Source organism: Astatotilapia calliptera, chromosome 2 (genome assembly GCF_900246225.1).
Source record: "Astatotilapia calliptera chromosome 2, fAstCal1.2, whole genome shotgun sequence".
Lineage (NCBI taxonomy): Eukaryota > Metazoa > Chordata > Actinopteri > Cichliformes > Cichlidae > Astatotilapia > Astatotilapia calliptera.
Window position 1 is genome coordinate 5,962,125 of NC_039303.1, and position 25,076 is coordinate 5,987,200.

Below are 25,076 nucleotides of genomic sequence, written 5' to 3' on the forward strand. Positions count from 1 at the left end.
ATTATTTAATAAATTCAGGGTTTAAATGCATCAGTTTATATTCCATTATAAGATTTCAACAGGAACTGGTTTTCTAAATAGGCTTTGGGATATTCTTTACACTTATCCATCGATGGGTAAAGGCCAGATTTACTAAATAGGACAAAATAGCATGTGCACACGATCCCCGCATAGGTGTGGTTCGTTTTACATGTAATGTTTTTTAAACACAGGCAATTCAATTCAGTATCTGGCACAAAAAATGAGACATGCTTTTTTTTCCTGGCACAGTTAGCAGTAAATTGCGTGTTACAAGCATTAGTAAATCACACTTAGTTTTAATATTTTCCTCTCTCTATCTTTTTTGACTTGAGAAAAGAACTCCCAGAAACACATATGCACCTGGGCCAATCGCAAACATGTCTGAGTTCCCACCTGTTACGTGCAATACTGTCACTGTGCTCTCATTGTAAATACCAAGAGTACTTCAAACCCAGTTTGAACTGGCACAACATGTATATCTGACCCTAAATTTAGTGGAATGTTAACTGAAATTTGGACGTGAATAAATATAATGCTTCATTTTGGGTTACCAAAACATTTAGTGGATTGCCTGGCATTATTATTCACCTTGATGTGCATCAGAAGTAAACCAAAGTTTGTGCTGAGAAAAATTCACTGAATAATATAATACGTCACACTTTTCTATTTCATAAATGGGACTCGCTGTTTACATTATGTGGCAAAATTGTTCATCCATCCATTCACTTCCGCTTATCCTTTTCAGGGTTGCAGGGGGCGCTGGAGGCTATCCCAGATGTCTTAGGGCCAGAGTCAGGGTACACACTAGACAGGTCGTCAGTCTGTTGCAGGGCTAACACATATATACAGACAACCATTCGCACTCATATTCACACCTATGGGCACTTTAGAGTTTCCAATTAACCCATCCCCACTTTAGTGGGGCAAAATTGTTCATTTTTTATTTTTTGTGAAAACATTTTAGAAACTAAACATTTACTTTCATGGTTACAATAATATCGGTGGATGATGATTTTCATAAGTATGTGTGCCTTTGTTTTTCGGAGTTTTGTACTATATTCATATCAGTGGTTGGATCAAAGTTTCCAATCCCAAGTACTACATATTCTGTTAGAAATGGAAGAATTTATTTTTGCTTTCCAATACTATAAAATACACAAACAGTTGTAGCAAAAGTAGAGATAAATAATATTGGCATACAGAAAAATGAAAAAAAAAAACATCCACAAGAAAATCAAAATGTAAAAATTACAAACAGAGAGGAGGCTAGTAAACAGGAAATATGTAGCACACAAGTCATCTTGGACCTAAATTCCCTTTCCTTAAACAAATAAATACTTATTGTGAACAATCTCAAATGTTGAAAAAAAAATGGTTTGACGCCAGGCATGTCTTGAGCAAGCAGATTTAATATTGCTGAGATGGATCAAATGAAGACTTAAAAAAGGAGTTCTAACTGATTCTGAATGTGCAACTTTGATCTTATCTTTGAAAAACTTTGGCAGAAAATGCACACTAATAAAGAAAAGAAATGTAAACAAAATATTTACACGTAATGCAGTCTCATTAGTGTTACATTTCAACTATACTGTGTTTGTACACTGCCACAGACAAACTGTGGTAAAACAAGAGGGGAGCAAAAGGAAACGGCTAAAAACCACCTTTCTTTGCCTTGATGGTAATAATAGAGGAGCCAAGGGAGCAAGGCAAGGCAGCTGGAGCCAGCTCACTTATAGATATAAAAAAGTACTTGAACAAAGAAGCTCCCATTTTTCATGACAGTATCAGCCCACACTGACTGAACTTTAAAAAAGACCTCAGGAAGAAATGGCGCAAATGCCTCAGTGTTCTTATCTCAGAAGAATGGAAGAAAATAGTCTTCAGAGCTCATAGGTAATGGTCCAGATCTGCTCCAGTGATTTTTTTTTTGGCCTTTCTAAAATGGACTCAGAGCACTCTATTGGTATTCCACAGCAGTCAAATCCATTTGGAAGATTTATTAGATTCCAGTCCGTTCTGCTTCATCCAATTAGTAAAAGGACATCAGGATAAAAGGAGAATCTTGTTAGCTTCCAGTGGTAGTGGATGAGATAGGAACAGCGGCAGAGGTTCATTTCTAACATCCGCATGCTTCCGTTGGCAGCTGTTACACATGTCTGAGGTCAGTCAGAATCATCTTTACACACGCAGGCACACTCTTCATGGTGTTCCAAGGGCACATCTGTCATGGACTTCTGGAGACCTCGTACACCACTTCGATGTTTCAACAGTAGAACCTGTTTACAAAAGAGGCCAGAAGCAGTGTTTTTAAAGCATGTTGAGTGGATAGGTTATTTAGACCTTTAACTGCTGCTTTGCAAAGTGGAACCACGGATGATGGGTGGAAATGTTTGTGTGATTTTGGTATAACAAAAAAAATCTTTGTGAAGTACATTGTAAATATCAAACCAGTCCAACCAATAATATTTTGCTTTGACATGTGTAAGACATGTTGCATGTAATGGTAAAAAAAATAAAAACCCAGATGTGTTAAAATTCTATGTTCATTGTTCATTTTGTTTTGTTTTGTTTTGAAAAATGCATGTTAAAATGTACATAAATCAGGTTTGGGTTTCAAAAAATCCTCCATTTTTGATTGAAATGCAAACACGTTTTAAGTAACATGGTATGCAAGTAGCAAACTTTGGAAGGTTAAAAAAAAATTAGAATGTTAAAATTCACAAAATAAGAAATGGCAATCTGATTTTAACTGTCTTTGCACTGTTTCACTACAAGATCCATAAACAATGTGGTGGTTTTTCTAAACCACATATAATCGTTTGGGAGTAACTGTCAATCTTTTAAATCTGTTGTTTGAATACAAGGACAAGTTTTAAAATGTCATAGATCAGGGGAAAACAAATTACTTTTGTAAAGCTTTGTGAAGAAGTGAAAACCTTTCAAAGCTTTCAAAGTCCGTGTAACCAATTTCTGCTTGTGGCCCAGCATTTGCTGGCCTTAGAGACCACTAAGCCTTCTGTTTGTACAAACAACCTATATTACTTCCACACGCTATTAGGAGAGAAAGTAGAATCCATATTTGTATCAAAATGATAAGTAAAAGGCAAATAACAAAGGATTCTACCAAGATGATGACCAAAATAACTTTAGAAAACAGAATAGCACAAAACCAGGTTTAAAAAAATCAATATAAATCTGAATAAAACTGCAGTAATATTCACGTATTCCATAATTAAAACTATTTTTTTCTACCTCATATTGCAGGTGTTTTTCATATTATTATGTGTTCAGATAAAAACTAACAAAATAAACATCAAATGGATTTCATCATGCCATGATCAAATTGATATTTACCTCATGATATTTCTTTGTGACTCTGGCAGGAATACACTGACAGTCGTAGCAGCGGTGAGAGCAGCAGGAACAGTTTCCACCACAGCGCTTCACCAGGAGGCAGCTGGGCCAGAAAATGACATCTGTCCTTTTCAGCTCTTCACGCAGGGATACCGAGAAATTACGTGGCGTGCAGCTGTAGAGTTGAACTTCTTCCCTCAGAAGATTGAGATCAGCTCCACCTCAAATGCATCAGATGTTATTATTTCAACACAACATTTCACCAAAACATATTCTTTTAATATTAATCATTTCAGTAGTGGCTCTTGGACTAAATTTACATTTAATTCATGAAAACAAACATGTTAATAATGTCCTACCTCGGGCCTTCTTACTGTGGATGAATGATTTCCCCAGCACATGCCATGTAGGTTTGTACAACTCTTCCATATCCATCTGCCATCGTTCTGGTTCCAGGTACTTCATGACCTCCTCTATAGTGCTCAGCTCCGTCACAGCCTCTGACAGCTCCTCAATATCCTGCAGGGATGGAGGGAGAACTGCAGGGGCGTTGGGCTCTGGTACACTCTGTGGGAAAACCAACAAATCAAATGAAGAGAGATGGAACAGATGGGTCATTTGCATACTAACTGAAAAAAAGTGTTTTTTTTAATGTAAAGAGTCCAACTTGCATAGCTTTGGGTTTTGATGGAAAAAGTCTTTAAACAAGCTTTCATAATAAATACACAACTCTCTCAATAAGATGAAATGTGCCATACATAATAAGGTCAAATAATTACCTCATTACATAAACTGCCTCAAGGATACTTAAACCTCAGCCACTTTGTGTGACATTTAAAAGTTGGAAGTGTACTTTAGGTTATAAATATTAAAACAGGATAATTATAGTGAAGGAGGAATTTTGTCATTGGTGACAGGATGTTAAAAATGACCTTACTCTGCTATTGTACATTTTACATCATGATAAAATATAAAGTTTAATTTGAGTTACAGGTCATTAAACGATATGGTGAACTGGACTTGAGTTAAGCTGAAAATCATAACATCGTACTGTAGCAGGGGCTCAAACTAATATTTCGATTAGCAGTGACTACAGTCTCTGAGGATCACAGACACATGCAGGGATTTCCACACTGGGCCAAACTGGAAGGCATTCGCTTACATTTGACAGAAACATACTGAAGACTGAAATTTCAGTCTGTAAATAAAAATGAAAATGAGAATTTGTCATACATGACAAACGTGATAACAAATTCAACATTTAAAAAACTGACCATGCAATGAGTAATGCAATAGTATAATTATAATTTAATTATTTAAAAATAATACACATTTTTTTATATTAGTCCCCCTCGCCGATGCAAAAAAACAAACAAATCGGAATTAATGAGAGACATTTTTTAAGCTGCCAAATGAGATCGCATCTTTGCCACCTCCTTTGATCACTTTCCATTCCAACATTTATCTCTGTAGATTTGGTTGGCAACAGTATTATTTGTTTCAAGCTCTGAACTCTCTAGTGAGATACAGCAAGCAGTCACAGAGAAGATTGATACCTGGTGTGTTACTCTTCCCACGAGAGAAGGAGCTAATCTGTTAGACCTTTTAGTCTTGTGATGGTGCAACATGTCAGCTCACTGGTCTCTCTAATCTTACGTGACTGACAGGTAGAAGGAAACATTGTGACACAACAACAGCAACATAAAAAAAGCTTGAAAACACTAAAAATGTTGCCTTTTGGCAGCTGTGTTTTAAGGGAATAAATGAGAGGACCGAATGAAGAGTGGCAGTTTTTCTCATTGGTACTAACATTGTAAAGATAAACATTGTAAAATAAATGTTTTACCTAGCTGATAATATGAATACATGTATGTAGAGTAACTATAATGCGCGTCAGCTGACTGCTGAAGCATACGAAGACAGCAGGATTAAGATGCATACTTCTGTAAATTGGACTAGACACAAAGGTAATTAAAAGTTTAAAAAAATATAGAAAGATCTTCATAGTGAATGAAAAGGTAGAACGCCAACAACACTAATAAGATTTATTGGCATCGTAAGTGTGCTCAAAATCCAAGCCCCCTGGCAATGACTTTAAAATGAGATGCCAGTGGTTTGACATGGCTGCACCACAGGCTGGAAAAATACAGCTGATGCACAGCTGTGTTCACGCCACAGATATGACTCATGCTAATGAGGTTTCCTTTATAACCACTGAGCATATCTTTGGTTTATTTGGCACCAACTGAGATACACAATCACAAATGTGAAAGAATTATTTATAGGAAAAAAAATGGTCATATAGCACCATACGTATGAGTGATGCAGCTGTATTTCCAGACAACAGAGAGAATCTGTGATTCTTATTAGTTGAGCCTTGGCAGTGGCTAACTGTATGGACTGGAAGCCATTAACAGCTTGTGAATGTCGATGGTGCAACACTCCCCCAATTAGCAACACTCTGCAAGCTCAGCGTCAGATAGAGAAGCCAAGCAATCCTTCAGAGACACATCAAGATGGTGTGAATAAAGCTATAAGTAGCAGATGAGGGAGCCAATTTAAGGGAATTCAGGAACAAAGTCCTTACATGGACCACCAAAACTGAATTCAGAGCAGTGTCTGTGTGTCAGGTGTAAGACATAGATGTATGAACAGTTATGATATATTCTGTAATGCTTTTTCAGGGTCAAATAAACTAATTAACTATAGAAACAATGCACACATGTTCCATATTAGATGAAGTTCCTCAAGGGCGTTTTAGTAGTTGTAGCTAATGTATAATTAAGATTTATCATGTAAGAGTTTTAACTTTCTGTGTAAAAAAAATAACCAGTTGCTTCACAAGGTCTTCATTAGTTGTCATTTTGTGATAAATGAACATCTAAAACACAAATGGCTAAAACAAAGTGAGTAAAGCAGTATTCAGCAAAGGCTTTGAGCTCGTTTTTTCCCTCTTTCCAAAACCTTCCTTTTCATAAAGTTTATAGTTAGGGCTCAGTGTGAATCATCTGTTGGTTATGTAGACAGGCTGCTGGGGGACTTCCCACGATGTACTGTGCATTCTTCCCCACTCAACTCTTTTCATACTCCAAGCATTTTTATGCCACTACTGAATGTCTTTAATAGATTGTGTCTTGTCCTTGTCTAGACTCTTGTCTTTGCCCTCACCCTATCAACTGGTCACAGCAGATGGCTGCCCCTCTATGAGCCTTCCTGTTAAGAGGAAGTTCCTCCTTCTCAGTGTCACCAAGCGCTTATTCACAGGGGACAGTCTGAATGTTAGGATTTGCTATTTTTTAAACTTTTGTCCCTGTGTTTACTTTACAATATAAAGGCCCTTGATGGCCTGTTATTATGAATTAGGGCTATATAGACAAAACTGAATTGACTGACTTAGTAATAGAAAGCACAAGACATAAATATTAAACTGTAAGACACTTTGCGGTGACACGACAGAATGACTAAACATTTGGCTAAAATCACAATTTTTAACTTTTATTAAGTGTTTTTAATAGACCAGACTGGTATCTATGATTTTGTTTTGTCTACCTTAGCAACTCTTATTATCTTCCATTTATATCTTTTATGAAATAAATAAATAATAAATGCTGAGCCAGCAGCCCAAGGCACACTAGACAATTCTGCATATTAAGCACAGACATTGTGGAGTCTTCTGTCCTCAAACCAAACTGAAGTACATGCAATTTCGAATCTTATATAAGTTGAAGCACACAGAGACAGCATCCTAAAATGGTATTGCCCAACTTGCAGTCAAGGCCACTTGGGCAGTGAGCTGAGTGCATGTTTCAAAAAATATCACTTGCTTTTGAAAGGCTGAAACTGTTTATTCAGAAGATTTTAAAGTGCTTCTTATCACTACCAAAGCCTCTAAACCCCCTTACCCCGAAGAAGAACTTTGTTCTCAAGCAGTGATTTCCTTGTTTCGGAGTCTCTTTGTTCTCATAAAGCACAACCACACGTTCTTATTTCTGGTATCTAAAATGACAGGTTCAACTAACTATGTTGAGATGACAATTCTGAAATAGCTTTTTGAAATAGCTCTGAAAAACAATATCTTCTCATTCACATGGATTTGAAAACCACTTCCTTGCACAAGAGGACTTTGAGTAAGCAACTTGGTTTGTTGTGCGTGAAAAAAGTGTTTTTTGCTCGCACTATATGCCACACACTGCAATTGAGGTTGCCGTAAAAACAAACCTTAGTTTCATCATGCCAACGGTAAAGCTCCTGTATGACTTTGCCAGTCATTTTCATTCTCTTTAGGAAAGACTTGCATTCTTTACCTGCTCCATTAGCTTCTATTCAAGTCTTCATGTTTACAATTAGACAGTTTTATATGATTAGTGTAGTTTGCTGCTATTCAGACAAGCATAAGGCACATAGATCCTGAGTGTGTAAAACTCTTTTCAATCCATTTAAATAAACAAAGGTGGTAGGATGATGTTTCCTTTCAAAGTAACAGTGCAGTTTAATTGGGGACTGAGACCTCACAGACACAATGATGTATGTTTTGTTTGTCCCTGTAACCCGCAGTGCACACCACTCAACACCGCTTATGCCCTATTCAACAGCCTCCTTCTCCTTCTGTGTTTTAACAACCTCTTTGCCTCAGCCTTTTTGCTTTTTCTAAAATTTCTTCCTGTGAATTACAGGCTGGGTCTTATTTTTTCCCCCATTCATTCCATGGAAGTGGTGGGGAGGAATTATTGCTTGTTTAAATATATACTAAAGTACTGGCCCCTGCATGGCATGAGGTTCCAGTAGCTGCTGGTTGACCACAGAGGAAACAGAGTGCTGCTGTTCTTGTGTGCTCCTCCTCTGTCAGAGGAAGGTTCAAAGGGAAGGCAGACCGAACGTGCGGAGGCCAAACTTCCTTTTCCCCATCATGGTTTCCGCACCTTCTAGAGTTGGAACATGAAGGAAAAACTTGGTCTCTGTTTCATCAAACAGTTTATGGAAAGGAACTGAACACCGGAGAATAATGTCAATCTGCTATTAAGGGATTAAGTTTAAGTTCAAACTTCTCAAATACCTGCTGTTTCGTGAAGTACTCTTTCTTTTCCAATTAAAATGTTTTATGAAATGTCACATATATTTAGGCGTTGTGTTGCTCTTAACTGTTATTTATGCTTTATTTAGGATGGTTATCTCAACTATGAACTGCTCATTCTTCACTTTTAACTTCTGTGTATAGATGCATAAATGCATGTTAATAATATTAGAGAAAACAAGTAGGTAAATAAATCTAATGCTAAAATAGGTATGGCTTCAACATGGCTGATGAAGGAGATCCAGTTTAGGTGCCACAATGTAAAAATGTGTCTGAAAATAGCAACTTTAACACTGTCGCTGCAAAACTGTGACATTCTGCTATGACTGACCCATAAATCAGAGAGTGCTTTGCTTAAATCGGTGAAAACCTTCCTTAACACTTGAATGAAAGATGTAATGAAAGATGTTGAGCAAGTTTTATATAAAAACAGAGAGGAAATGATGGATGATAAAGAAAGGCAAAAGTCAACATCTGAACATGATACAATTTTTTACGAGAATTATAGATGAACTCAGATGAATCAAAGCACCAAGCCTTTAAATTCCACTGATGTATGTCCACCATTACTTTTGGCCTTCCACTTGTTGAAAGGTAAAATTGTTTGGAGAGATAAATCTAAATCTCTCTGAGTGGTTACACTGCGAAACAGCAGGTCTTTGGGAATTTCTGTTGTATCCTTGTTAATGTGGAGTACAAGAGGAATGAGAACAAGAGGAAAGGGTCAGGGGTAATCAAGGAAGAACATTGAAACCAGCAGGATACAGTGACTGTGCTTCATAGTAAGTTAAGCTTCTGTGATAATGATAATGACTGTTCTTTTTTGGTTCAGATGTTCAGCCTGCATGGCAAGGATTCTGCTCATGATTATGTTGTTGTTGTAGTAACTAGAGTACACTACAGTACAAAAAAATCCTCTTTTTGATAGATGCCAAATGCAATGTGCTCTAAAGGGTTTATTACAGATGGCAAGGATAACTTCTTAAAGATTCAAATAAAGCATTATTTTAATAATAATTCCCATTAACATTGATACACTTCAATGATTTATTTTCGTCTAAAAGCCAAGGTTATAATATATCGACAGAATTCATGGAGAAATAAAAAAACAGAGGGATTAGATGCTTCATATAACAGCTACACCTCAGCTGCATTGTTTTGAATATTTTTAGACAAGACAATCAGTCATGTAGAGAACCAGTCCACCTGCAACACCAGCTGTAATATCAAAATTTACTGTTTATTAGTTTTATTTAAAAATTAAAAATTTATGATGATATTTTGTTATTTTCTGGAACTTGCCCTACCTCTTTCTAGGTGCATATACTTTGTAAATATGTGTAATTTGTTTATTTAACAGTATAATGTTTGATTATAATACTCTGATTGACTCCATAGTGTAGTATTTAACACATTTGCCTAACACGTGGAGGATCCCCAGCATAAGACTAGGAGGAGACACAAATCCCTGGGAGGTTTGTGTCAAGAAGGGCATCCAGCATAAAAAGCTATGCCAAATCAAACATGTGTCTCCGTTGTGGTAACCCCTTTCAAATAAGGATGCAGGCAAAGGAAGCTTTATTTGCCAGTTTCTCCTGCAAGTTAAATACCTTCCCTGTTTCACTTCTTGGTGGTTTCTACTTTATTGTCAGACACTATTTGAAATATTGTGTGTGCCTGCATAGACCGTGTGTTATACTACAATTTGTAATTATGAGCTCAAACAGACATTAGAGACTCTATTCTTGGACTACATCGCTCAGCATCTAATGACTCAGTTTCCAATATTTTGTGGCTTTTAGCATTTGGCTATCAGGCTAATGGATATCTTTGCAAAGCGTCCTAGCCTGTGTATCAGTCAACTTTTTTGTCTGACTAAAAATAACAAATGCAATTGTAAAAAGACAATAAAGCATTGAATTGACGACATGTGATAGTTCAGCATTTCATTTCTGCAATCCACACATACAGTACTGTTTAACTGCATGCAGCCAAAGCCTACTTGCATGTGATTCATCAGTACTTCTTGAAATACAGCATGGGAACTTGGAAGCAAAAACTGAAAAGCTTCTAGTAACAAAAATCTCATTCTTTGCATATAGATATTCACAGATTATTCATAAAGAGATATAGTTCAATACCCCCCCCCCCCCCCCCCCAAAAAAACCCCAAACAAAACAAAAACAAACAAAACAAAAACAAAAAAACCCTCACAGTACTCATTCTCTTGTTCAAATAAGAAAGTAATACAAAACACATTTACTTCATACTTCCTTCTGCTGCAAACATTTTTTCATTAAATCTTTCCTTATAATAGCATCTCATTGGGTTCATATTGGTTAAAGCCTGACCTTGCTTGTGGCCCTGCTGCAGTCTACTGATACAAAAACAGTAATTTGATTTACTGACTCTAACACTGGAAGATAATATATAAGTAATGAATACCTTTCATCTTCTAACTTATCTGTTTAACTGTTTTTGTGATACAGCTTTGAGGTTTGCATGACACTCTGCATGTGTTCAGAGTGACGGTAAATCATTTGGTGGTTCATGCTGCTATCAGCAATGCTATTCTGGGCTTTAATGGTGATGAAAGAATGCAATAATATTGTGAATTAAGACCAAAAGACCAACAACTCTGAAGCACAAAGAAATTAAAACAGTGAATATAAAGCCATTTCAGAAACCTCCGTCGCATATTTGTGCTACAGGCCATCAGGGATTAATGAAGAGTAAAACTTTTGACTTAAACTAGCTTGAACAGAACTAAAACATGACAGGTTAAAACATGGCAGTCATCTCTTTAGTTTATCTTGAGGCTTTTGTCAGTGTGGGATCTGGGACAAATGGATTTTCTGTGTTTGTGTGTGGTCTACATGTCAAGACCAAAAAAAAAGAAGGAGCAAGAGAATGACTAATGGGAAGAGGACAGACGAAGACATAGAAGAGTAGCTATACAGAGACACAAAAGTATGTACTAATAATTTTTCAGATATTATTGATATCAGAAATGCTCTAGTGGCCAGTGACCTTCTGGCAAGAATATAACTGGCTAATCTTGCTGGTTTTTAAACTTCTGCATTACATTGCTCATCATTTTAAAGAATTAAAACGGTCACTTAATTACTTAAATTTAAATTTAATCACACCACATGAGCTACACAAGGTCAGAAGTTTATTATAGCCCTTTCTGTTTCATTCCTTAATCAGCCTTTAGTAGGTGAGCAGTTATGATGGGAACACCAACCTGAGACTATAGAGCTAATGTAGAGAGATGGTTGGGGTGGACCGGAACCCCCAAAAAACTTGGCTTAGTTACTTCTTTCAACCAGATTCTTGTAGTTTTCTTTTGGGTAAATGGCATTTAAACAATCGCAACACTGAATTTATGACCATTCCACCCACGCTGTAGAAATTTCCCTTGAATCATCGCCATAGAGCCAAGACAGAAAAACTCATGGACAGCAAACTAGAATTATCCTACCATTCGACTGATTGATATTTAGCTTGTACTGTAGCTTTTCCACAGTGTGTTTTTATACATGATCACATGCAAACCTCATGGGTACTGTTGCTGGAGCCCTTATTCATTATGAGTTCTGGCTTATGCACACACTGTAAATTACAGTGGATAAATGTCTGCCAGAAGTTTAAAAGGTGAATGGAAACAAAGATTAGGTAAGACTGGAACTAGTGATTATAGTATCTGTTACAGGCAAGAGGAACAATAGAAAACAGCAGAACAAAACAGTGTTTGGGTATCTTTGAATCAAATACATATTTCTGGTATACATACAGTACTGTGCAAAAGTTTTAGGCAGGTGTGGAAAAAATGCTGTAAGCAAAGAATGCTTTCAGAAATATAAATGATTGTTTATTGGCCCCAAATGTATTCTGCAGCAGGACAATGACCCCAATCATGCAGCCAAAGTCATTAAGAACTATTTTCAGTGTAAAGAAGAGCAAGAAGTACAGGAAGTGATGGTGCGGCCCCCACAGAGCCCTGATCTCAATATCATTGAGTGTTTCTGGGATTGCATGAAGAGACAGAAGGATGTGAGGAAGCCTACATCCACAGAAGATCTGTGGTTAGTTCTCCAAGATGTTTGAAACAACCAACCAGCCGAGTTCCTTCAGAAACTGTGTGCAAGTGCAACCTTGAAGAATTGATACTGTTTTAAAGCCAAAGGGTGGTCACACCAAACACTGATTTGATTTAGATTTCTCTTTTGTTTATTCACTGCATTTTGTTGATTAGTGAAAAAAAAGACGAACATTTTTTAAAGCATTCTTTGCTTACGTCACTTTTTCCTCACCTGCCTAAAACTGTGCAAAGGCACAGTACTGTATTTGTACAAACCAATAAAGAAACACTTCATTTGAATAATACATGATGTAACAATATAAACAGAAACACAGTTGGAAAATTCAGAAATACTCAGAATATCCAATTCCCCCCAAAAAGGGTCAGTGGACAAATTTTGAATGCAATCTTTAGTGACACTGCAACACCTCCTATGTCAGACTGAAGTGACTACATGGATATATCACGGGTTTAGAACACATTTGGCTTCGTATGGAAGAGTAAAAAACATAAAATAAAATTGAAGTTCAATTATTTCTATTTTGGCATTGCATACTTCAGTATTTCAGGATCCATGATATAAGATTTATCCTTTTTTTGTTAATGTAAATTAAGATATTTTAGTGGTTTTGGTATTCATGAATGAACTTCACTGGACTTACGCCTTTGCAGCTATACATTGCAGCTATACATTGTTTTTGCTTTTGTAAAAGTGTATGTGCTATTCTGTCTTCAGTGTATCTTCATAACTAAAATAAATGACAGTACAGGTGCCAGATGTTCCAGTGTGCCTAAGCATAATTTCTCCCCAGTGATGCTTAAAACCTTGGGTACACATAAGCAGGAATGGATGATTGCAAATTAAGACCCCGTGTTATGTAACAAGCAAATTATTTTAATTGTGCTTACATGGAGAGGCACTGCTCACTGCCATGTAAATTCCCAAGATGAAGATGGCAGGAAAGAAACGCTGACAGCTAAGTGTTTACCTACTCACAATGCACATTTTATTTTAGCAGTTAATCATGCACGTACCACAGGCAGCAGGGAGTAGCGGATGCAGAATCCCGGCTCAGAGGGAAAATACTCATCGGAGATGAAGCGAATAGTGATCTGGCTTCCCTTGGAAATGTGACCACCTGGGAGCGATTGTGACCCACACCAGCGACCCAGGATTGTCTTCTCAGTCGGATCTTCTATTTCCACAAAGTCATACCTGGCACAGTGAACAGAGAAAGGGCAGGACATGTTTTTGGTGTCTTAGATATGATTTGTTAATAGAACCAATCCAGCTATTGCTGGTGCTGTAGCTGGAAATCTGAACTTAGAGTTGAGCCTGTTATCTTTAATTGTGTTCTTGCCTCATTATTAGTCTGTCAGCTCCTTTAAGACTCCCATTGGCACGGTCATTCTGAAGGTGAGATTGTTAATAAAGCTGCAAGGGCAATAAAGATTTAACCTCATTTAAAAAAAGAATACAAAAATAAATATCTGTAACAGCAGGGTAGCTGCATGAGATGAGATCTCTATTATTTACAGCCCGAGTTAAATGGATAAAAATAAACTGGAAATCACTAGTGCATTGCGGTCAAATCTCAAGTTGAAGAATCTAAGGATAGTGCAGCATAAGCAGCTGTTACTTTTGGCGATTAATGACCAATGATGCGGTCTTTTGACAGGCCTATTACACCACATGTCATTGAAATATAGTTTTTAATTAAACATTGTTGACTGCACAAGAGACCCAGGCCTCTTTAATTGTACTCCAAAACAAATTTCCAGTAGCAAAGTAAAAACTTTACTTTCACATTGTTTTGTTGTATTGGAGATAGCATCTTGTGGAGAAAACCACAACCTTGCCAAGCAGAGGAAAAAACTGTCAGCCCTAAAAAATACAACCTGGGGTTAAATTCTGATATAAGGCCCTTAGCTTTATTAAATATTAGATTTCCACTTTGTCAAAGGATTGTTTTACACTCCACACCTGTTAAGTCACTAGAAAGACAATGCTGCTTCTTGCTAGCTATAGTTAGCAAAGGCACCACAGACATGTGCTTCTCATAGCTTTCTGAATTATCCACCTATCCTAGTATGTCCGCTGTCTGTCTGTCTGTCTATTACTTCCCTGCTTGCCATTATATTTCTTTCAAATCTAACATTAAACCACTTTTATCACCTCTTGTAATCTGTAACTGTAACATTTTGCTTTATTGACATGCATATCCTACCTGATGTTATCTGTTTTTTTCTCTTTGAATGTATGTGTGACTAAAGAATGTATCACTTGATCAAAAGCACTGTTTCCTTGTCGTCATTTGAGTTTTCTTTGTAGAGAGATCTCACAGAAGTCTTGTGGCATATTGCTTATAGATTTACTTAGTACAACCTAAGAATGACTTTTAGATTTTTGACTTATCAGTTACAAAATGATTGGTAAGCACACAAGTACTGTTTCAGTATCCCAATCACTCCTCAAATGGCACTTCGGGTCTTTAAGCTGAGTGACTCCTGTAGTTGCAAAAAAACCCTGCAAAATGTCCTTCTGCTCCCATGTTGTGTGACTTTACTAAGTTTCTGATCATCATATTAATATGATTAGTTCTTTAGATATTTTAAAATCACCTTTAATGTGTCATGATGTTCATAGAGTTATAAAGGCAGATAAACAGGGATACCAGCTTAAAAATTATGACTTGACAACTGATTAGCAAATGGTTGAACAGTGTCCCTCGGTTTCTTGGTCAGATTTGACACATTCAGCCAATCTCTGATTACAAATATCTTAGAGTGCAACACTGCAAATATCCAACTTGTACCCTCGTGATAGGTCTTAACTGATCTTTGGGTGATGTCATGATGACTACATCCATCTTTTATATGCAGTTTTATACTCTAGTTCTGGGATTGTTGTCTTTAGTGGTGCATTCCATCAGATTGAAGATTTTAAGTATTTTTTAATGAAAAGTACAAATATATATTGGTTTCTTAAAAATCTATATTTTTTATTTTTGACTTCCATTATGGTCAGTAATGAACATTTTCAGTAATATATTAATATAGTATAATATAACATATATTACACTATAATATATTATAATATATATATTACTGGATTTTAAAATGAAAAAAACTACAGTCAACATAAACTATAAATTTTAGTGTGAGAGAAAAAACAAGACTAAAAGCATCATGTCGTTTGTGGACTTGTCAGGCTTGTGAGTCTGTCTGTAATTACACGACTGTCTGTCTCCTCTGACCGCCCTGCCAATCCATAATACCAGTAAACATTATGAAGTGCAGAGACATATGGCCATGCTCCAAACTCCTTTGGTGTGCCAGTGAAAATATTGACCAATGTCAGCACTTAAGACATGTAGTTCAGGAGTTCAGCCTTTATTATTTATACCTGTGTTTAACTAGTGGCTGCACTGCATTGAATAAAGCCTTGTTTCACTGACTCTTCACAGTCTGGGATTAATCACTTTGCCATTTGCGTCAACAGGCACGCTAACCTCTCATTCAGTGCTGCCAATTCGGATATTTGGATTTCAAGGACATTGTTTACATTTGCACAGGCTTGACAGATTCAGTTCAAGCTGGTTTCAATAAAACAACATGGAGTGACATGAGCAATGCTAAAAATGGATTTTCTGTGATGTTAAATAAACTAAAGGGGTGGGAGTGTCAATACATTTACCAACTCTGTTACCTTTGATGTGGAAATGTATACAGGAAGTTTGTTATCTGCAAAAATGAACTTATTGAGAAGGGCAAAACTGTATATTTCCAGTTTAAATGCATTAATGTTTGATAATTTGTAACAGCAAAAAATCATTTTGGAAAAGGACAAAACATCACTTTAGCTCATCCCTGTTGTCCTCGTTGGAGGTCAGTGAATCGAGAAGCTTTCTTCTCTAAAAGTCATCTTTTAGACTGCTGCAGGGCTTTGACAGATGGCTCATCAATAATGCAGAATACCCTGATCATTACACGTCGACATGTGTTCAGAATCACCATGTTCAACAGTGGTTTCTCAGATTTACAAATAAGGCGACATACTCACAGTGAGCAGGATGAAAATAAAAAAGCGACCTTTTACATGTTGCAGTGGAGAAAGGAGAACCTTTCAGTACCCAGCAAAGAAACTGTGTTTAATATTCACAAAGCTTTCTTGCTACATAGTTTTCCTTCTTGTACATTATTAATAGATACAATATCTGCCACAGAGATGACGCAGATTAGCAACACAAACACTGTCTTTTTAGTCCGCTCTTTTCAGACTGGAGACATGAGCATAAATGCCTTTCTCAGAACACTCCTGTCTGGGAGTCGTCAAGCACGAATCTGCTGCCATGCCAACCAGCAGCAAGACCAATCCCTCTCCAATATGCCTCTCCTCCAGTGGATTTGGTAAGAATGCTTTTCATCGTGCCACAGAACAAACAGAATAACAGATGAGCATCCCGGCTATTCCCTCTCATCATAGCAAAGAGTTCTCACTCCAGGGTTGTTACCAGAGCCAAACACATCTCCCACTGTTGTTTGTTTTAGCCACATTGATGTGAATTAGTGGACAGGAGATTAGACTCTTGTTAATCTGCGTCACATTACACAGTGACATAACAGAGTATCGGCAGCATTGCATGTGATTTTCTTTGTTATAACAACCAGAGAAATGGAGGTCTAAGAGGAAGTTTTGGGGAATTAATTTTTAAACACACATAAAAGATAAAGTAGCAGACTAGGCCAGAGGCTTGTGTGTGTGAGTGTGTATGTGTGTGGGGGGAACAAAGTGTTTGTGTTTGATAGAGGGGAAAAAAGAGAGTGAGTGTAAGAGAAAAGCAGGCAGGTTTGGGATTCTGCGTGTGATTGCATGCACCACTCATCTGTCTGCCAACCCTGGCAAAAGTATGTATCTTGGGATCTGAGCAAAACCTGTTGGGCTTTGTTGGGGGCTTGAGAAGGGTTGGACAAAGATACAAAAATGCTAGAGCTGGAGCAGTGGATGTGAAAATGACTTGCATGACCCTGGAAAAGGATGTTTTTATCGTCTTTGCCCCTTTCTTTGAGGGTGCTGACTAGTGCAGTCTTGTAAGGGCAGTACAGCACAAAAGTTGTCAGTCGGCACCCTGCCCTACTGTGCAACTTTCCCTCGCAGAGTTTTGACAGCAACATTAACCTCATTCGTCAACAGGCACCTGGTCCATGGCAGGTGAGCTAAGGCGCTCAAATTACCTCCAGTCACACACAGAATTTTTAGTTTTTCAATCAGCTGCCCATAAAGACAGATTTTTTTATTTGCACCAGAAGCATAAATGCTGGCTGGCAAAACTATACAGCACTTAAGACAATTAAATTAGCTAGAAACAACATATATAAACACTAGACCAACATCAGAGCCAACATCACAAACACCTCATTAATTGATGGAGTTGAATTTCAAGGAACTGTTCATGGAACAGGGTTTACTCATTCATGTCCACAGCCTGCTTTTTCAGCTACGCAATGCTATCTACACCTTGTCAGCTCTGTAGAGAAGTACAGCGGTCATTCACATTTTTATCCATTAGGGGGCTCTCCAGGAATGACTAGTGAAGTTACCCTCCCCCAGAATCTTCCCCAGATTGAGCTCCATCATGCTAACCAGCCAGTTGTGATATATTGGCAGAAAGGTACTGAGCATAAAGTGCAATGCGTAAATGGGTAAATCGATCGGTGGGGCTTAGGATCCTATTTTAAAATGAATGGCAACACGGGAAAATCAAAGTAGTAATTGAAAGCCGAATGCTCAATAAATTATAGAATGTACTGCATGTGTTTTTGTGTCTGTGCTGCTATGCAGAGGGTGTGGCATGTATCTTTCAAGCTGTTCTATGAGCTGATCCACGCATCAAATATATATGTACTAAAAAGCAATGCTAATCCATGCCTTTCCTGGGTGTAACAAATAACTGGGTTTTCAATATTCACACTCTGGCAGACTAAAGGCAGTTTTACAAATGGCCACACTCTGACTGATTTTCAAATATGGATTAAAACACAGATGGGACATGTCTTTACTTCAGACCAACATGTATCTAGCATGTCAACTGGGAAAGCTCCTATATGATCTCATTAAGACAAGCAAGCAGAGAAAGTGCTCTATAGAGGACAATGTATATTACTTCTGATGCAGAGGCTTCAGAAGTGCTGATGATGGTTATATTTTTCTATAAGACTAATATAATACAATATCTTATTTGAAAAAAAAATTGTTATGTAATTAAATTTCATTGAAGTAATATTAAAATACTTTCTGTGAGGATGGCCCCTTTGTTAAATAAAGTGAGGTCAGAAAACACAACGAAACAAAATAATTTTATGTTGCATTAATTTTTTTAATATGTATATTTTTTTCAAATGCATGGCCTTACTTGCATATTCCATCTTCAGGGTCCTCTAGCCCAAATCTCTCATCAAAGGTAAGCTGGATCCTCATGTTGCTGCTGGCGACTAGTCTCCAGACTAACACTGTATTCCTCGGATAAGTGTGCGGGAAGTCTGGGCTGTGGATCATTCCCTCTCCAGACACTGTTATAACTTTCTCCTGGTTAGAATCTTGCACTCCTAAAACAGAAAAAAGAATGCACAGACCATGTAATAGCTTAATATGTAAATCAGATTATAATGCCTAACTGGTCCTTGACTACCAATAGGGATACTCATTTTATTGCATTTTAATTGACAAGAGCTTGGTTTGAAAAAGACTTAAGGTTATAAACTAAAACATGAACATGTCTGCCACAATTAAAGATTATTATGTAGTTTAAAATAGTGAGGTGTTTACCACAAGAAGTGAGACAAAATAAGCGCTCACTGTTTCGTCAGGCAAATCATTATGTGATTGTCCTCCTACGGTTGGTGGGCCCTCAAGCACCCACCCCAGGGTAAACTGGTCTCTTGGGGTTCCTACCCTCACCTGGTAATGAACTTTAGTTAGTGACTGAAACAGTGAGACTGCAAATACAAGCAGTGGAAATGAACATTTCCTCCAAAGAGTGTCTGGGCTCAGCCTTAGAGATAGGCAGAGGAAATTGGTCATTTGGGAGCCACTAGTCCTCCACATTGAAAGGAACCAGTTGAGGTGGTTAGGCATCTAACTGATGCCTCATGAACTCCTGATATTTAAGGTGATTTGGATGTTCCCCTGGAAGGCGCCCCTGTGAAAGACCCAGGACATACTGAAGAGATCACATCTCTCAGCTGGCTTGGGAACAGGCATTCCCAAAGTGTTCCTGTGGAAGAGCTGATTAAGTTGTGTAGAGCCAGCCCTGCCCTCTGCAACCCAGACCAAGTTACCTGGTTGCATGGATTAAATATTGAGTTTGAGATTTTAAAAAAAAAGTAGGAAATGAGATAACATGAAGGTAACCAATCAAAGAAGTTAAAAATTTAACTGACAGATTTATCTGATACTGGAGTAAACACAAAAGCAGTCTCCAAAGAAAAATTCAATCAATCATACAATCATACTCTTTTATTTTTTATTATCATTTGTGAGTGCATGTAATTGGATTTAATTGTATTGTTATGATTCTTTGTAGAATTCAAGAAACTGTTTTGACCAAACCCAATAATCCAACTGGAACTAGTGGCTACAGGGTTTTAATGACAATGACAACACAATGACTATGCTTGTCACTCAGACCCAGACTGCACAGATCCTGTCACCTTGACATGAAAAATTGCCAAGATGCTTCCACCTGAGCCTCACAATCATTGCAAGACAACACCCTGAAACCATGCTGACTGCAGGGCCATTTTAAAGCCATTTAGTAAAATATAATTAAATATAAATAACATAAATACACGAGAAGCCATCTGCACAATTAAACACATTAAAATTAATATAATATATATATTTTACATTATATATGTCTACTAGTGTAGTATTAATAATTATATCTGTATATAATTTATATGCTTATTTATACTGTTTATTACTCATTACACTTACTAAAATACCTAAGTATTAATTATAACTGAAAAACAACAACTTTAACCAATGTTAAAGTATGTCAAAGGTATTAAAAGAGGATGATTGTTTTGTCTTTGCTGTAAAATCACACATACACAATCTTTTAGTCTGCTTCTCTCTGAGGGAAATGCACTTTTTAAAGAAGCCAGGTTAGCTGTTTTCCCCAGGCGCATTCATTGAATGCAGAGACGCTATTGAAATTGGCACAAAACACTGTAATGCTGTAGCTATATTTAAGTGAACAACATATAATCTGGCTTCAGGAAAAAGGTTCCTTTAAGCAAAGCCCCATTTTCTATGATAAAGGTTTAAGCTTGTGTCAACACTGAAATATTTTGTTTTGCATTACATAAATTGTCAGCAGAACAATTTACTAAAATAAACACTCACTCAGCACGTTAATTAGCATTAACGTGCTGTGCTGAAATTTTGATGACTTTCTGTCAAAGTTTACAATGATAAATTGATACCATCCCCAGCATGGTATTTATTTTTGTACCACTGATGAACATTCAGTATTCATAAAACAATCCAATGCATTTAACCATCAGATGAAGCAGCAGGGGCGTAATGTGTTCAGGAGAAGGAGTGTGCTGCTGGATGTTTGGTAGTCCATTAAATGGATGAGTAACCATTTCCCCCGTGCAATACGAACAATTTTATGTTTAAAGCTTGACTACTCTTTATTTTGCCATAAATTTGACTAAGGATGTGATTCATACTCAGTTGCCTGATTCATTGTGAGGTTATTTGCATTACAAAAACATAGACAGGCTAGGTTTATGCCATGTTTTCACCCTGTATAATGTCAAAAAACAGCTCCACAGCAACTGAGTTTCTCTGAATGGTTCCAAGGATAATAAATCTCTTTGAAGGAGTGGTCACTGAAAGTAGGTAAGAGAAACCAAATTCAGCTGTGACTTCTTAACAAGCAGTTTCAATTTTGAAAATTTAAAGTCAGTAACTTTAAGCAAACATAGTGTTCACGCCCTTGTTGCTCTTCATGTCAAGTTTTATACGTGATTTACAATGAGAAGTTTAGAAGCTAGTCTGCTAGCTGAATTGGCTGTTTTAACATACAGTACACATAAAGTTTAGAGACACTCACTGACTCGGACTTGATTTGTATATACTAGATGTGTGCATCTTTGTCATGTATTATAGCTTGCTTGGCTCACGTTTATAAAGCAACATGGGCATTACAAAAGAAAAGGGTTCTGATTGGTGAAGAAAGGCACACAGTCCTGAATGTATTTATCTATTTATTAGGTATAACTTGATTACATTTTGTTCTTCTCCACTTGCATCTGCTCTGATTCCATTTATCAGACAGAATATGCATATTAGAAAAGAAAAAAAAGACACTTTTAGGGAAAAAAAATTACTTCACATTGCAATTACCACTTTGATGTCTTCATTTCGGTTTGATTGTGTGCCAGGTGGGAAAAACTGAATGACTATATGCCAGATGCAAAGAAAAACAAAGCCCAGGCATGAATTCTCAATGAACAGGCTCTTTCATAACTATGTGAAGAGTATACCCTCAAGTACAAATTGTCTCATCCAACCAGGGCCAACTTTCAGGGTTGATCCTACTCCTTGCAAAACTGCACATGCAGTTCTTGCAAAAGCAGGCATTTCAACAAGCATTATTGAAATAAAAGTCTTATCTCCTGCATCAGGACTACACATGTTTATTAACAACAAGCTTCAAAATAAATAATTCAATCTTTAATTTTTAGACTATGGTTTATTTATCACATTGTGTGAGATTGATTCTTTTTCTATCCACTTGCTGAGTCAAGAGGAAATAAGGAGATAGCTTTCATGCTATTAAAGCTTTGTTTGCCATCATAATGACATCTTTTAATTACATCCCCATTACAGTGAGGTTCATTTTGTCCATTTGGTATTTTTAATTATTAATTTTATGTATTATAGACGAAAAACAACCCAACTCTATCTGGCCCTGACTAAAAAAGTAATTGCTTCTCCTTGTGAAATCATAAAATTAACTGTGATTAAGCAGCACATTTGGATAGTTGAGTTCAATTTCACTTGCCACACCCAAATCGGATTATTGCCAGACATGCTGAATCAAGAAAATACTTAAATGGAACCTGTCTTATAAAGTGAAGTAGGCTAAAAGATCTCAAAAAGCAACATAAATGCTATAATCTAAGAAAACAGCTGAGAAACAATCATTGACATTAGTCTGGAAAGCATTACAAGGAAGACTCCAGTGAAGCAGAGTGGAAGCCATTACCCACAAATTGGAATAGTGGTAAATAGCGAGGGGAATGGATAAGCGATTTAGTGATTCTGTTTCTATTATTGATATTATTTATCATTTCAAATCGATCAATATCAATTCTCAGTGGGTATCATTGGCTTCACTTTGAATCACCACCATCGCCAAAGCAGCATACCAAAGACATTACAGTCATGCAAATAAATTGCGTGGTCAAATGTTTATATATTTTGGAGGTGTTTCCCCTCTTTGTTGTGATCAATGTTGTGGTCATGACTCAAAAAAGTAATGTATTACACATTACACAGAAAAGATTTCTTAAATGAAGCACGTTACTTAATTACTCCCAGGAGAAATTAATTTGTTACACTACTCGTTACATTCCTCACATTTCTCTGTAAAAAGACCTGAAACGCATTGTCTCATGATTACCATTTAATGATATGAACCTATAGGCTATCGTCCCACACACCAACACAAATCCCTGTCCTAATGAAGACAAATATGATCTTTATCTAAGTATGCAAGTATAAACACAAACTCGACAATACAAAGAAAAGATGAAAACCAGCACAAAGGGACTTTAAAAGCAATCAGCCCTGTGATTTTACTTTAGAAACATGAACAAGTAGAAACAAAGGCTGCAGCCTGACCGCTCTGTTTGTTACCTGTTGAAGTTTAGGGTCTGGCTGTTGGGCTGGGGCTAGCTTAGTGTTAGCATGCTATCTATGCAACTGTTTGCAAAGAATTGACATAATGTAATTGCTTCTGTCCAGATCTGTTTCCAATTTACCATTTTGCTCTTCTCCTTTTGTGCAATAAAAACAAAAGTAATGTCCATATCCACGCTGTAGACAGCGTTTATTTTCCTCCTCCAACAAATGAACTGAAATCAGTTGATTGTAGCACAAGTGCAAGTGGAACCAAGCTGACTAACAGTTCCAAGGGACTGAACTACTGAACTATTGAGATTCCCATCCCTATTGTGGTTAGTGTGGCTAAATTAAACCAAGAGCACATCAACAACTTATCCAGGAGGTCACAAAAGAAGCCAAAACAACATCTACACACTAACAGGCCCCACTTGTCTAACGTTAAAATTTGATGATCTGGTAATTTAAGTGCAAAAATGCAAAAAATTGAAAAATTGTTAACAGAGAAAATAATTTTTCTAGGTACTCTTTCCTAAAAATGATGAAATATGTTATCATAGGTATTCCAGACATCTTCATGGATGAAATCATAGTTAATCCAGAACGTCTGCAAACATCCTCTCTCATCCCTATACACCCATCACAAGTAACTGCAGAAGGTGGATGAACAATGTGTTCGCATTCCTCTTTGGTTCAGGTATTTTACCGTGAAGCTGAAGAATGAATTATCAGAGTGATTCTTCTTTGTGGATCTTTTATGCACTTGCATCAAAGCAGAGAGTCCTTAAAAGTGAGAGTACATCACCTGAGAACCAACATCTGATTAAAGTCGAATCCACATGGTAAAAAAACAACCTCCTTCTTTCATATAAACACTGTCTTTTCATGCTTTTTCCTTTTCAGCCTTCTCATTGATAGCCTCCCTCTGTAATTTATCCTCAGTGCACTGTAATATGCACAGACACGCTAACACTCAGGCCATGTTCTGGGTGTAACTTTGACTTGAAAATGACCTCACACTCAGGGTTAACCAATGTCATCTAATGATCAGAGATGTGGTCCCCTAGAGTGAATTACCTCAAACATGACTTTTCCTTGACCTACTTTTTTCTCTGTGAGTAAAGTAGAGTCAACTATTAAGGGAGGAAGTGACTCTGAATAAATAGGAGCCTATACACTGCAGCCATTGTGCTTTGTTCACACATTAGTGGGTGAACCATTCATGCTGCTAAACATTAACCTTTCCCCTGCCAAAGGAAAACTAAAATGCCCATACAGAAAACGATGATTGTGTGAACACTTAGATTAGTAGACACAAGGAAAGAAATATGAAAATAGTGAGATATATACTACTCTTATAACAGGATTTATAACACACATCTTAACAAATAATGGGGCCGTAACAGTTATACAGTAAAAGTGCTCAAAAGCTCCATGCACACACATATGCACCCATATACAAGCACACACTTGCATTTAAACCCAGATGCTTTATTAAATGAAATATAGCTTTAAGCTAAGATTAACTAATGATAATGGCTCCTTTGTCCAAGCTGCTGCATGTTTCTCATAAACAACCAGATGGAAGAATGAAAATCATTCATCCTGGCTTTTGTTAGGTTCAC

The 25,076-nt window shown here is 37.0% G+C and overlaps 1 protein-coding gene across 1 annotated transcript in view; it reads right to left on the bottom strand.

Annotated features, from left to right (window-relative positions):
- Positions 1-956: 956 nt before the first annotated feature.
- The window catches only part of pdgfc (platelet derived growth factor c), a 48,559-nt gene continuing 24,439 nt past the window's right edge, over positions 957-25,076 (bottom strand). Inside the window, exons 2-6 of the mRNA XM_026182670.1 lie at positions 18,944-19,136; positions 13,566-13,746; positions 3,735-3,942; positions 3,376-3,596; positions 957-2,297 (exon numbers count right to left, since the gene is read on the bottom strand). Of these exons, the coding sequence (XP_026038455.1) occupies positions 2,184-2,297; positions 3,376-3,596; positions 3,735-3,942; positions 13,566-13,746; positions 18,944-19,136 (917 nt within the window). The 3' untranslated portion in view covers positions 957-2,183. The remainder of the gene's footprint in view (positions 2,298-3,375; positions 3,597-3,734; positions 3,943-13,565; positions 13,747-18,943; positions 19,137-25,076) is intronic.